Source organism: Dioscorea cayenensis, chromosome 7 (genome assembly GCF_009730915.1).
Source record: "Dioscorea cayenensis subsp. rotundata cultivar TDr96_F1 chromosome 7, TDr96_F1_v2_PseudoChromosome.rev07_lg8_w22 25.fasta, whole genome shotgun sequence".
Taxonomy (NCBI): domain Eukaryota; kingdom Viridiplantae; phylum Streptophyta; class Magnoliopsida; order Dioscoreales; family Dioscoreaceae; genus Dioscorea; species Dioscorea cayenensis.
Window position 1 is genome coordinate 11690927 of NC_052477.1, and position 13806 is coordinate 11704732.

General features: G+C 33.1%; 2 protein-coding genes across 2 annotated transcripts; one reads left to right on the forward strand and one right to left on the reverse strand.

Annotated features, from left to right (window-relative positions):
* Positions 1 to 4652: 4652 nt before the first annotated feature.
* LOC120264484 (two-component response regulator ORR9-like) lies at positions 4653 to 6357 on the forward strand. Its single transcript, XM_039272298.1, has 5 exons — positions 4653 to 4991; positions 5092 to 5189; positions 5292 to 5369; positions 5503 to 5573; positions 5897 to 6357. Exons 1-5 carry the CDS (start codon positions 4886 to 4888, stop codon positions 6123 to 6125), a joined length of 582 nt encoding a protein of 193 aa, XP_039128232.1. The 5' UTR covers positions 4653 to 4885; the 3' UTR covers positions 6126 to 6357.
* A 1800-nt stretch (positions 6358 to 8157) lies between these two features.
* Positions 8158 to 11715, reverse strand: LOC120265078. Its single transcript, XM_039272993.1, has 4 exons — positions 10378 to 11715; positions 10040 to 10318; positions 9487 to 9893; positions 8158 to 9316 (listed from the first exon to the last, which is right to left on the reverse strand). Exons 1-4 carry the CDS (start codon positions 11713 to 11715, stop codon positions 8158 to 8160), a joined length of 3183 nt encoding a protein of 1060 aa, XP_039128927.1.
* Between the last annotated feature and the right edge of the window lie 2091 nt (positions 11716 to 13806).

Below are 13806 nucleotides of genomic sequence, written 5' to 3' on the forward strand. Positions count from 1 at the left end.
GTAAGAAAATTACCCGACTTAAAGCGGAAAAAAAACAAGTATATTATATTACTGAATGTACTTAGATTCATATGTATCTGTTTAGTATTCGTTAGATTCAATTTGGGGGTTCTAGAATATTCTAGTCATTAGGGAAGGAAGGTGCTGTGAAATGGTGTGCTTGGAATTCAATGGTCTTCAATACAAGGTATTCATTGAGTCAAGGATGGAGGGCTCTATGCCAATGGGCCCTAACTTCAATTCCTTGCCTATGAAATATTCAAACTTGGCCAAGAGGTTTTTTTTTATTTTTTATTTTTTTATTTTTACCAGTTAACTTTTTTTTTTTGTATTTTATCTAATAATAGATAGAAAATTACCCAAATATATATATTTTATATTTCTGTATATCCATCTCTATATGTTGAAAATTTTATATATAAACCTTATAGGTATTACATTTATTTATATATATATATATATATTTCTAACAATATATATATATATATATAATTATTATACTTACACACCTAAGAAAGAAGAAAAACAATTTTGAGTCATTAATTTAAGTGAAGAAAAAAGCCTTGTATACAGTAATCTAATGATTTAGAGTAATAACTTATGATTCATTGTGAGAGGGTTATGCACTTAATAACCTCATTTTTGCGAGGTCTACATATCGAAGACAAATTTAAGAAAGTATTTTTGTAATTATGATTTTTTAAAAGTACACATATATAGATTTATTTATTTAATTTTCTGTATGACATTTTCTCTAGTAACACAATGCTTTTGAGATGCATCCTACTTATTTTAACCACCTATAAAATTTTTAAAATAAATCATATAAAATGAAAAAGTTAATTTATTCTCATTTTGGCTTTACTTTCTTATAGATGATGAAGGCATACTGATATAAATTTACATATTATTTAACTTAACTCAATAAAAGATATTAAACAAAAAGGTAAATTACCAATATTGTGGCTCGAACAAAAAAAGTATACAAGTCAAAGACAGGAACAAGGTCATGAAGGAAAGAATTAATGGTCTAGGACAAAAAGGTCATTGTCATTATGAATGGATCTAAGATTTTCCTCGTGATGTAGGGCATGTTCGATTACTAGAAAACCCGTAAACGTCTATCGCTTAAACACTTTACGCTCAATAAAAATTATTTCGATCGATTTTTCCTCAGTTAGGTTTGTAAAAACTGAAAACGCTCATGTTTTATGAAAAAGTTGTTTTTCAAATTTATTATTATAATTTCTGCTTACGTAAAACTTAATACAACAGTTAGAAAATACAGTGCTTAACTCTACTCCCGTTAAAAACACTTTCTTTTTCTAGAAGCACTTTTTACTAAACTACTCTGAGAAATTAATCCAAATATGGCCTTAATGACCAATGGGCATAAATTGAAAATTTTCTCAAAATTCTGTTGTTTTTAAGATAATAAAGTTAAAAAAGACAAAGAAAAATTAATTCAATTTGTTTGGAAAATATATGAACATTTGTCATTGGCAACCAACGCAAAGAGAGTTCCAAGTAAGCGTGGGGACTATTTAAGAATTTAAAGAGATGTGTACAAAGGGTACATGCCAAATGCACTATGCAATGTACCTCCTTGAAACTTCAAAATTGATTAAATCTAAGCAACGCATGTACCTTCTTCAAATCTCAATTTGATTAAACCCAAGCAACAGATGGTGTTGGCGTTTGAGCTTGTTTTTATATTAACATAACAAATGGAATGGAGATCTTTGATGTAGGCTTCTTTCATGTGCTATGGGAAGGTGGACATTAAATAAATAAATAATTTTTGTTATTTTGTTTAGTCTTAAAAATAATAAATGTTTGATGTGTATTTTCCAAAAATCATGATTTTTACCGATGTATAATAATTATTGTCTGTTATGGTAATATTGAGAACATTAAAAAGCCTAAATCTTATTGACTAATTTTATATATAAGCAATATGTGTGACTGTAATGACTTGGCTCAAATCTAGTTCATACAAAATTGTATGTTTTAAGTCGTCTTACAACAAATCTTATGGTTTATTTTTATAAAATACATGATTTATATAAGTACAAATTTTTCATTCTTCTATTCTGTGTTATAGTTCATTGCCTTATACAAAAATTTAATTATAATCAAATCGGAACTGAAGTATCACGCTCATAATTATAAAATTTTAGATATCTTAATTTCTTAAAAACTAATGTATAAATTTCATTATTTTATTAAAAATTTGGAAAGCAATTATATTATAAAAGGGTTGTTTTGAAATTAAAGCCTACATAATTTAAATTTAAGTTACAATAACCGTTTTGGATTTATTTTGAGAATGCAATGCATACTTGTAAAAACATTATTTATTTTAAGAAAAAAAAATTAAAGTTCAAATTTCATTAACAGGGTATACAACTTAAAAAAAAAACTGGTAAAGAAATATGGAATCATAAAAGTTTATTGAATATTTAAAAAAAATCTTAAATTTGAGTAAATATGATCATAGCTAAAAAAAAATTAACAAATCAAAACAAGGGAGGATACCCGGAGGAAGGATCACATGAAATTTTGGCCAAATCAACCCTCAAAGCTCGCATGAAAGAAATAAAAAAGAGAGGGATGAATTAGATGTGGCCTCTTGTGCAACATGATGTCATAGTATCTCCTACCGGGATTCGCTTTTATATATATATAGACACAATTTAATAAATATAAGATTTCATATTTAATAAATTAGTTGTGTTTTTGGATTTTATTTATTTTGATTTAAGATGATTTATAAAAATTAATATTTTAATACATATCTATATTTATATTTATGCCCACCCACTTTTTAAGAGTGATAAGTTCTAAACAGGTTTAGGTCATACATTGAGAGTCTTAAGAGGACAGTCATGTCCAAACATGTGTTTTTTGCCTTTACTTACCATTTGGACAAACTTTTTTTGATGAAATATATTTATATATAATTATTTTATTTATTCTTCTAATAAATATAAATGTGAGGATAAAAAAAATTAAATATTGAGAAGGATTTTTTTTTCAATGGTAATTTAATGATGAAATGCAAGGCGTGTGTGTATAATTTAATTTTTTAAGATAATGTAAGTGCATATATATATAATTTAATTTTACTAACATATATAAAGATATCTGTCAAACAATCTTTTTCTGTATTACCTCCCTCCTTATTTAAATTTAATAGACATATATTACAGTTAATAGTTTTATAATAAAATACCAAAAATACAGATATTTTTAACTTTTAATAATATATATATATATATGAGAGTAAAACTACATCGCAGTCATAAACTCATATTATAACACCAAGTTAAGCATATATTATACATTAAAATATAATAATAAATTTGTAATTTTTAGAAAACCACATAAATTCTGAGTTTTCAGAATGCTTATTTTAGAAGCTCTTTGTTCATGAATAAAACAGGTTCTAATTCTTTTTGACTCTTTGGAAAATTGGAATTTTCTATCTTTCTAACACAGTATTGTATATTATTAATTTCAAACAGTATTGTGTATTATTAATTAGACTGCACATGTCTTAATTTAATAATACACACACACACACACACACATATATATAATTTTTAATAGATTATCATCATCATCGCTAATTTTTTTTAACCCTAATCTTGTCACAATGCACTAACTCCAAACAGAACCACATGTTATAATCCCAAGCTAAAATACTGCCAATGTATTCATGAAGAATTTTGAGTTATTATAATGGCCACAATATAAATAAAACAGGACAAAAAGTGGCAAACATAAAATTGAGAGATTTATAAGTTTTTATAATTTTACTTATTTTGCATAGCACAATCATTTTAATTATTATTATTATTTTGGGAGGAGTGTGGCAAGTACAAATACTTAGAGGCACCCTCATCTAGACGGTATTAAGATTAAACTATAAGTCTGTATTTCTAGCCAAAGATTTCTAGTACCACTGTATCTAGCGTATTTTGAACATAGATATTAAGGTTCTTGAACTCAAGGTTAAATAGTGAAATTAGTACCGTTGGACCAAAACCCTTTTATTGAATATATATATATATATATATATGAGAGTAAAACCACATATACTTACAAAATCATATTACCACCTCTTGTTAAGCACGGTTTATGTATAGTGATAAATTTGAAGTTTCTTATACAACCCATAAAATCCTCAAGTTTGAATAACTTTATTTTTAAACTCTATATGCTCACCAACAGGGCTCCCGTTTGTTTTTGACTCTTCGGAAAACCTAGATTCCCTTCTTTTTGGTGTGCATTGTATTTTGCATATTATATATATATATATATCAATTTATGAAAATATTATTTTTAAATTTTTAATTTTAATACACTATTATCATCATCACTATTTATTTATTTACTCCCTGCTGTCACTAACTCCAAATAGAACTTGATATGATTCCAAGCTAAACGCAACTAATGTGTTTATGAAGAAACCGTGAGAAACTAGAACGGCCACATTGTAAATAAAACAGACCAAAAATGACAAATAAAATCCAGAAAATCTCAAAATAAAATAAAATAAGATAAGCAGAAAGAAAAAGAAATTAAAAAAAGGGAATGTGCCAATACATAAATAGTTTTGAATCAAACCTTGGGGGGAGTTGCCAAATGATATCCGGTCGGATCTTGCTTTCCAAGTTGTGGGATTTTGGTGGGCTTTATTTTTGCCTTTTCCCACCTCTCCTTCCTCCTCCCACTATATATTTTCATAACAAAATAATACACACGCAAACACATATATATAATACATTCACAGAACACCACCCTCCAACCCATTCCAACCTTCTTTCTTTCTTTCCAAATCAACATCTTCTTCTTATTATTATTTCTTCTTTTTGGGATCATGAGTGTTGTTGTTGCAGAATCAAAGTACCATGTTCTGGCTGTAGATGACAGCCTTATTGACAGGAAACTAATTGAGAGGCTTCTCAAGACTTCATCTTATCAAGGTATGTATGTAGTTTAATCTTTAATGTTCATCATGGAAAAGATCTGTTTTTGAGTTTTAGGTATTGATTTTTCTTTTCTTTTTCTTTTCTGGTGATTCAGTAACCACAGTGGAGTCAGGAAGCAAAGCTCTGGAGTTTCTTGGATTGAATGATGAGCAGAGCAATAACAACAGCACTGCTTCTGTTTCTCCCAATAATGTAATTATTATCTGAATCATTTCATTTTTGTTTCGAAATTTTAATTCATAGTCTTTAATTCATGTTTTTTTATTTCTTTCTTTTCTTTCTTTCTTTTTTCAGGAGATTGAGGTCAATTTGATTATCACTGATTATTGCATGCCTGGGATGACTGGGTATGATCTGCTCAAGAGAGTCAAGGTACCTATTTTGTTTTTGTTTTTTTTTTAAGAGAAGAAAATATATTTATTCAAATATATATATATATATATTAAAAGAAGAAGAAGAAGAAAATCATAATTTGTTTATGTTTTGATTTGCTGTATTGAATCAGGAATCATCATCTCTGAAAGACATACCAGTTGTGATAATGTCTTCTGAGAATGTTCCATCCAGAATCAACAGGTAAGAAGAAAAATTCCTGCATTTCTTTTCTTTCAAAATAGCTTTTGATTGCATCATGCACAACATCTGACTTAATAAATCTTATCTTCACAACCAAGAAAAAAGAAAAGAAAAGAAAAGAAAAGAAGGTTCTGGTCTTCCAAATCACAAAATGACATGAAGAAAAAGTCAGTTAAAAAAAATAAAATCCAAAAATGGAATAAATACAATTCAATCAAACATCCCAAAGATTTCTTTCTTTTTTCCTTGCTAGATTTTATGCCATGACTTGTCTCCTGGTCATCACTCAACCTCTAAAAATTCCTTTTTGCAAATTCCAACAGGTGTTTGGAAGAAGGAGCAGAAGAATTCATTCTCAAACCTGTCAAGCTATCAGACATGAAAAAGCTCATACCTCATATAATAAAAGGCAAACTCAAAGAAGAACAACAAACACAACAGCAGGGCATCAACAGTAACAAGAGAAAAGCCATAGATGAGACTTTATCTGCTGATAATAGACCAAGAACTAGATTCTCAAATTCTACCACCAATGGTTTGACAGTTGTGTGAAAATCTCAAAAAATAAGAAAAAAAAGGTTTAATTTTTTTTTTGGTTATCGCAACATGTTCTTTTCTGATGAATGATGTCAGGGAAATCTAAATAGATGCAACAGCTATTCAATTACAGTTTTGCTGTGCTCATGGGCATACCTACTCAAGAAAATGTAAATAATGCTCAAAGGGAATGATGCTGGTGATTGTTAGGTGCTCTATTTCAAATCCAATATCTTCTATTTATTTATTTAGTTTATATATTGCCATGTTGCTAAGTGAGTGACATACTGATGAATTTTCTTTTTGATGAAGATGTCATCAGAATTGCATTAGTTTTGGTTTTTGTAAGTCATAGTTTAAAATTTTCATCTAATTTATGCACTTAGAGATGTCTTTTATTTATCTTTGGACTATGACCTTTCATTGATTTTTCCTAACTTTTTAACTAATATCACAGTTTAGTGATAACTATTAGATCTATTACATAGTTGCTAATTTATCGATTATTATTATTATTATTATTATTATTTCCTTTTAAGATATAATTATTGTAAAAAATTTTAATGACTATTTTATACTTTTGAATTGTGAATAATTATTAGAATGCATTATAATTATTATTACTTCTTCTTGGGGCCTAAAAAGGCAAAGGGATTAAACAATTAGATAAGACTTCTTGGGATGCATTGAAGAATCCCATGCTCTCTTACCCAAAAATGTGCAGCTTTGTGTTTGGCTTGAAGCAAACATAGAAAAAGGAAATAAATAAATAAATAAATAAATATTGTGAATGAATGATGCAACTGAGACAGCTTAACAAAGCATTAGAATTCTATGAAGATAAGAACACCTGCAATCACTCCAATTCTATTACAATCAGAATTATTGCTAGTAACATAATGTTAATATACGAATTATTGCTTAGTAACATAATAATAACATAGATGTAGCCCAAAATCATACAATTACTTAGAAAAGAATAACATTCAATTACATATATATATATATATATTCATACAAACTATGAGTGGGATTAGAATAAATTGTAAAACACAACTTAATTACTAACTTGATTTTGCAATTCACTTTGTTTGATTTTCATACCCATGCATGACTTGTGGGAACCAATATGTTTTTAGAACCAATAAGACAATGGAAACATATAACCACAGGACCAAAAACCAACTTTAATTTCGACAATATATGGGTTGCCCACAAATTCAAATCATTTTAGGAGCTAAGTGAACTTTTAGCAATCTGAGATCTGATATATAATTAAAAATAGTAAAATACTTGAGCACGTCGGATATAACCCACAGTGATTAATTAATTAGCAAATGCATGAAAATAAACAGTAACACATCTAGAGATGTGGATGTCAAGTGAATGAGATCCAAAAAAAAAAGTAAGCTGCCCAATAAATTTAATAATGGTGTTTTCTTTATGCAAGTTTATGAGAGCAATTATTTTATTCACTCCTCAATATCAACAACGGTATGGAAAAGTTTAAAATAGGAAAATTGGCTGAAAAAAAAAATTGGTCAAGGATGCATAGTAAGATTTTACAAAATATAGCTATTCAACAACTTTGTTTTTATCTATTCTATTTCCGTATAATGCTAATTATTTTTGTCTTTAATTTATATTCATCATAACTATTTTCTGCTTGGTCTTGTAATCATCATCATCATCTATCAAGCTATTATTGAAGATTTATCAAACCCATGATTCATCTTAATTTTATTCACCATGCCTTAGATAGATTGCGTTGAAATACAGTTGATATATTTTTTTTATTTATTTATTTTATTTTATTTTATTTTTGAAAAGATGGATAAACCACATTAAATTAAGATAGAAGGACAAGATACAGAGGGTGTACCACAAGAAGTGATACACAAGATCGGACACCAAAAATACAAAAGCAGGAGGAACAACGAGCCTCCCTCGAGCCTATAACATCAAAGGGAGTCTAGCCCTGTGGACATATCGCTCGCCTCCCTCGGCTATCCCAGTCATTTCCCCACTAGCTCCAAGTAAATCCAAGCTACGTCGAACGACTGCCATGGGCTACTCCGACTTTTGCTTTGCATCGCTCTGTAAGAACATCAAACCACGAAAGGAGCATACGATTAACCTTCAAGTACAAAGCATGCACAGGCAAGCAGTGAGAATTAAATATGCAATCATTCCGAGCAATCCAGATATTCCACAATAAAGCTTTAACAACCAGGTCAGTTAGGCCCCGACTAGAAGGTCTCAACTCCAACCTCCATGAACACCAAATTTGACATAAGGTCCTTGGAGGTTCCAGTATATTAAAAAGTCTACCAAAGTATTCCCACAGGGCACGAGCAAAAGCATAGTGCAAGAACAAGTGGTCAACCGACTCGATATCAGAATGGCACATAACGCAAGTTGCAGTAGGGAGCAGCTTATTGCAACCTCTTTGTGCAAGATTATCCAGAGTTAGTATCTTGTTATTCCAGGCCAGCCAATTGAAAATGTTGATCTTTCTCGGCCAGTTATTTTTCCAAAAAAATTTTGAGATAGGACAACGCAGCCCACCATCATTAAGAAATCTGTAAAAGGAGTTAACCGAGTAAGCTCCATTTCTCGTCAGCTTCCACTGCTTAGTGTCCTTGACATCCGGCTTGGATCTTTGTAGCCTATCACGGATTACACACATCTCAGGCTCCACAGAGAAAGGCGGCTCAGTCAGCAACAACCTCAGATCCCACACCGAACCATTTTGCTGGTGCGTCGCAAAGTAAATGTCCGGCCACACCAATATAAGATCCCAACCATTTAGCCAATTGTCCTTCCAGAAGAGGGTCTCCTTGCCAGAGTTGATATCAAAAGAGATACATCCTCTAAGAGGTGGAAGACATCTGGAGATCACCTTCCAAAAGAAGGAAATTCTGCCGGACTGTCTAGGAAACATGTTCCAACTTGGTTCACCATAATTGAAGAGAATCACCTCCGAGCCAATCCAATTAGAATTAGTCGCGAACTTCCACCACCATTTACCTAATAGTGCCTCGTTGAAGTTATCCAGGTCTAGGATGCCCCAACCACCTTGATCCCGGGAGCGACAAATGTGTTTCCACCTCACCAGCCTACAACTCGGATGATCAATATCTGGGCCAGACCATAAGAAATCTCTTCTGATACGATCTAATGCTTTAATCACCCACTTAGGCAACCTGAAGAGGGACATCCAGTAAGTTGGCAGGGCAGTAAGCACTGACTTCACTAGCGTTAAACGGCCCCCCAGAGAGAGGTGTCTCACTTTCCACGAGGAGAGTCTCTTTTTCATATTTAAAATAAGTCGCTCCCAATCCTGTCTACGAGGTCGAGTCCTGAAATCGGTAACCCCAGATAAATTACAGGAAGAAGACCCGTAGAGCAGTTAAGAGTAGCTGCCGCAGAAGCCATCGGTAGAACCCCCATCCTAGTCGAGGAAAGACAGGTTTTAGAGAAGTTTGCTTCAAGGCCCGTCATACGAGCAAAAATCAAAAGGATTAGCTTCACGATCCTGAGGTCCTCCAACCCCCTTGTGGTAAGGACAAGAAGATCATCCGCGTAGTGGAGATTACAATGACTCTGAAAATTCCCCAGCGGCACACCGACCAGGATCTTGGAATTCAGTGCATGAGTGAACATGGAGCTGAGCACATCAGAGACCAGGACAAAAAGCAGTGGTGATAAAGGGTCCTCTTGCCTCAGCCCTCTCTGATATCTAATGTAACCATTTGGTGCACCATTAACAAGAATGTTCGCCTTAAAGGTGACCAAAATGTTCCGGATCCAGCCCAACCATCTATCTCCAAACCCCCTTGCTTTCAAAGAGGGTCAAACATAAAAATCCCGATCGACAAATCAAAGGCCTTGGCAAAGTCGACTTTCGAATATAACCCGGAGCCTACGCTATGAATACTAAAAATCAGCTCCTCCGCCATGGCAATCTTGTCTATGATACATCTGCCCTTCAAGAATGCGGACTGGGTCGTGTCAACTAGTGCTTTAATGACTCCTCTAAGTCTGTTCGCCAGCAACTTGGATATAATTTTCAAGGTGGAGTTGATCAAGCTAATCGGTCGGTAATCTCCTGTCGATTCAGGGGAATCCACTTTTGGTATAAGCGCAATATTAGCCCAGTTAATCCTTTCCAAATTGGCACGTCCCGAGTAGAAGTCCTCGCAGAGCTGAAAGAGGTCAGACTTGATAGTATCCCAAAATTGTTTGAAGAACCGCAACGGAAAACCATCTGGGCCCGGGGCCTTATCTTCCCGAGCTCAAAAACAGCGCTCTTAACCTCATCCAAAGCGAAAGGCCTCTCCAGGGCAGACAAGTCAACATCCGATTTGTGCGCCAACAACTTCCTAAAATCCACCCTCAACCTTGTTTCACGCTTACGACCAAACTGTTGTTTAAAGCGTGAGCTGAAGGCCTTGCCAATAGCATGAGGGTCCTCAGTAGTCTGTCCTTCATGTAAAATCCGTGGGATGAAATTCCTGTTCCTCTTCCCATTTTCCACCGCATGGAAGAACTTCGTGTTCCCGTCCCCCTCTTTAAGCCATTGCAGTCTGGCTCTTTGTTTCCAATAGATTTCTTCCTGCTTATGTATGACAGCTAACGAAGATAGCAGATTTTGCTCAAGCTGAAATTCGTCAAGAGTAAGGCACCTTTCTTCCTTCCTAACATCAAGCGCATCTAAATCGTGTAGCAAGGCCAACTTTTTGAGCTTGATGGAACCAGACTCATATTTGGCCCATTTACGCAAGCACTCCCTCAACATAGAAAGCTTTTTGTACTGAATAAATGCACCACAGCCGTTAAGGACTGGAGTAATCCACCATTGGCGAACCCGCTCATGGAACCCCTTAGCCGAAGTCCAGACCAACTCAAATCTAAAAGGTCTAGGGATAGAACAATGAAGGCCGCCTTCCAGTCTGATTGGAACATGATCCGAGCCAAGCCTAGGGAGGTTATTTTGAGTCAGTCTAGGAAAGCGATCGGCCCACGCACCGTTCACCAAGAAACGATCCAACTTAACCCAAATCGGCTCCTCCTGTCCATTAGTCCAGGAGAATCTTCTCTCCATCGAGGGAGGTTCAAACAGTCCCAAGTTGTGCACGAAACAATTTCCCCTCCGCAAATCCTCCTGGTTTAGCACACCCGATGGTTTATCCTCAGCCGAGAAGATAGCATTGAAGTCCCCACAAATCACCCAGGGGATCAGTGGATCACCACCACAACTATTAAGCTCCTCCCAGAACGATTGCTTCTGAGATCTGGCGTTTGGTTCATAAACCGAAGTACATCGCCAGATAAAGTTACCCTTGATGGAAATTTTTTTTACAGTAACGCTGTAAATCCCCACCCTTTCAAGCGTACCCACCAAGAGAGCCCCGTTCCACCCTACAATGATTCCACCTGGAGTCCCATTCGCGGGAACAAAGACAAATTGATCCAGTCTACTACCCCCGATTTCCCGCCAGGTAGCATTGGAGACCTCTGCAAGTTTAGATTCTTGCAGGCAACACACCTCCGCGAAGTGCAAGTTAAGAAAATCCTTGACCAAAAAGTGCTTAGAAGGCATACCTAGACCTCTAACATTCCAAGTGATAATGTTCATAATAATACCTTAGAGTTCGCGGACCTCCGCAGAGGTCTCCGCCTTCCCTCTCACGGAGGCTGCTAATTCTAGGTTACGTAGATGATTAAAACAATCATTTGCCGAATCAGTAAAAGCAATACCACAAGCATCACAATAACAAGCAAATTGAGCATTTGACCAATCGGAGATGAGGAGCGGCTTAGAGGGCGTACCTTCAATATTCTTCTCAAGCGGTGCTTTTTTCTTAGTTGATCTCGGTGGTTCAGGTAGATACCCAGCATTTTCATTGAACCTTGTTGATGGTTTCTTAATATTTCCTAATATTGCTATTCGAGAAGATTTTGATTTTATTCTTTATGAACAAGAGTATAGTATTCATTAAATTAAGTGCAGAGAACTATTAGTTTAATATTTAGTTTTATGTTAATATATAATTTTTTTTCCTTTCCTTTTATTGTCTCTTCCAAAAATGATATTATTGCACATCCACATGTATTCTGATTATCTTTCTTTTTTTTAAAAAAAATTATTTTTCTCATTTGACTTTGCGTTTTTGTTAAAAATGGCACCCAAAATATTCTTCACTTTAGCCATAAAATTTGCAAAAATGAAACTTGAGCAATCTAATTAAGTGCATCCAAATATGAAGGGGTTAAAATGAATTTAACCTTTTTTTAAAAAAATCAAATATCTCTAAGGTTAAAATCATGATATAAATACTATATTCAAACAATTTGATTAAGAAAAGAGGATATTACTTGACACAATAGATGAAAGATAACATGACTTCAGTTATTTATCCAACTCATACTCAAATATATTAAAAAATTGAAGCCCAAGCATTTGCATGATAGTCATCGCACAAGTGCACGCCAAGAAATGCAAAACTGAATAATTTGTATTGATTTGAGTAAATTTAGCTAAGCTCAAGCATAATGCTGTAATTAATTCAACAGAAGAAATACAGAATAAGAAATTAAAAGGTGAAAAATTTATGATTAAAGTAATCATACTAACAGATAGTAATACCTATAATGCACTCAATTTATGCTATAATATAATTATTTAAAAGCTGACTCATCTATTTGAAGTAAAAGTCCGGCTTATTTTCATGTGTAAATTATAGCCTTTAATATATGAAGACTACATTTGTTTTTTAAAGACAAAATGAAAAAAAAAAAACACAAACTGAAATAAAAAATCAAAGAATATTTTGTTTTTGTTTTTAACTAATAGGCGTCAAGCGTCCTTTATTTAAGGGTTTACCAAAGGGACAGACAGATACGGAGGTGCACCAATTACGATAGCTTACAAATTTTCTACAAAAATCCCCCTGCCTGTAACCCTGAAGGGGTGAAACCATTGTTTCTTCCATAGTGGACCCACACCCATACTATAAATAATACATTTATAGTATTTGGACCAGATGTACAATACATGAACAGTACAAAATAGTATTACTAGGGGAGTGATTTGATTTTAAACATGAAATAAAATATAACAAAACTGAAAATTATCAAGAAAACATCCACAGAGATATTCATATATATATAAATTACAAAAATATTTACGGATTGTTAAAGCACTACACATAAAAACAAATTCTAGTGTGGAAGCAAAAAAATTGAACTGAATAAGCAGTTAATTGCTCAATGTTTGAAGTCTTATATAGAGATTCATTACTCCATATACGGTTGGCTAATTGCTAAGCTATGCATTAAATAATACTTTCTCAAATAGTATGTTATGTTTTAAGGAGTAAATGAATTGAGAATTACAATGTTAAGAATGTCAGCATGCAAATTATATAAAGGAAATGAAATAAGCTTGCTCCAAGAAACCTATTGGGAACACTCTTGATATGCACAATTTTTTCCATTAGTGGTTTATCTTGTTATGTTATGCAACACATTGTTCCGTTAGAATGCATCTAATCATGGATTGGAATCACCATGAGATGCTTATGCTTACAAATCGCTTCCTTAGACTAGCTTGGCAGAATAATCTAGAAATCCTGTTCATTAGTATTAAAAAAATATGAAGATTCCCACATTATTATTATTATTAAATTTT

Bases quoted from the DNA above. Each gene is read 5' to 3' on its own strand.
- LOC120264484 (XM_039272298.1), top strand. From the start codon at position 4,886: ATGAGTGTTGTTGTTGCAGAATCAAAGTACCATGTTCTGGCTGTAGAT. The intron at 5,190-5,291 runs GTAATTATTATC...TTCTTTTTTCAG, and splicing joins CTTCTGTTTCTCCCAATAAT to GAGATTGAGGTCAATTTGAT. The intron at 5,574-5,896 runs GTAAGAAGAAAA...AAATTCCAACAG, and splicing joins GTTCCATCCAGAATCAACAG to GTGTTTGGAAGAAGGAGCAG.
- LOC120265078 (XM_039272993.1), bottom strand. From the start codon at position 11,715: ATGCCTTCTAAGCACTTTTTGGTCAAGGATTTTCTTAACTTGCACTTC. The intron at 9,894-10,039 runs GTAGGCTCCGGG...GTCACCTTTAAG, and splicing joins TGATTTTTAGTATTCATAGC to GCGAACATTCTTGTTAATGG. The intron at 9,317-9,486 runs GTTACCGATTTC...GTCCCTCTTCAG, and splicing joins CTTCCTGTAATTTATCTGGG to GTTGCCTAAGTGGGTGATTA.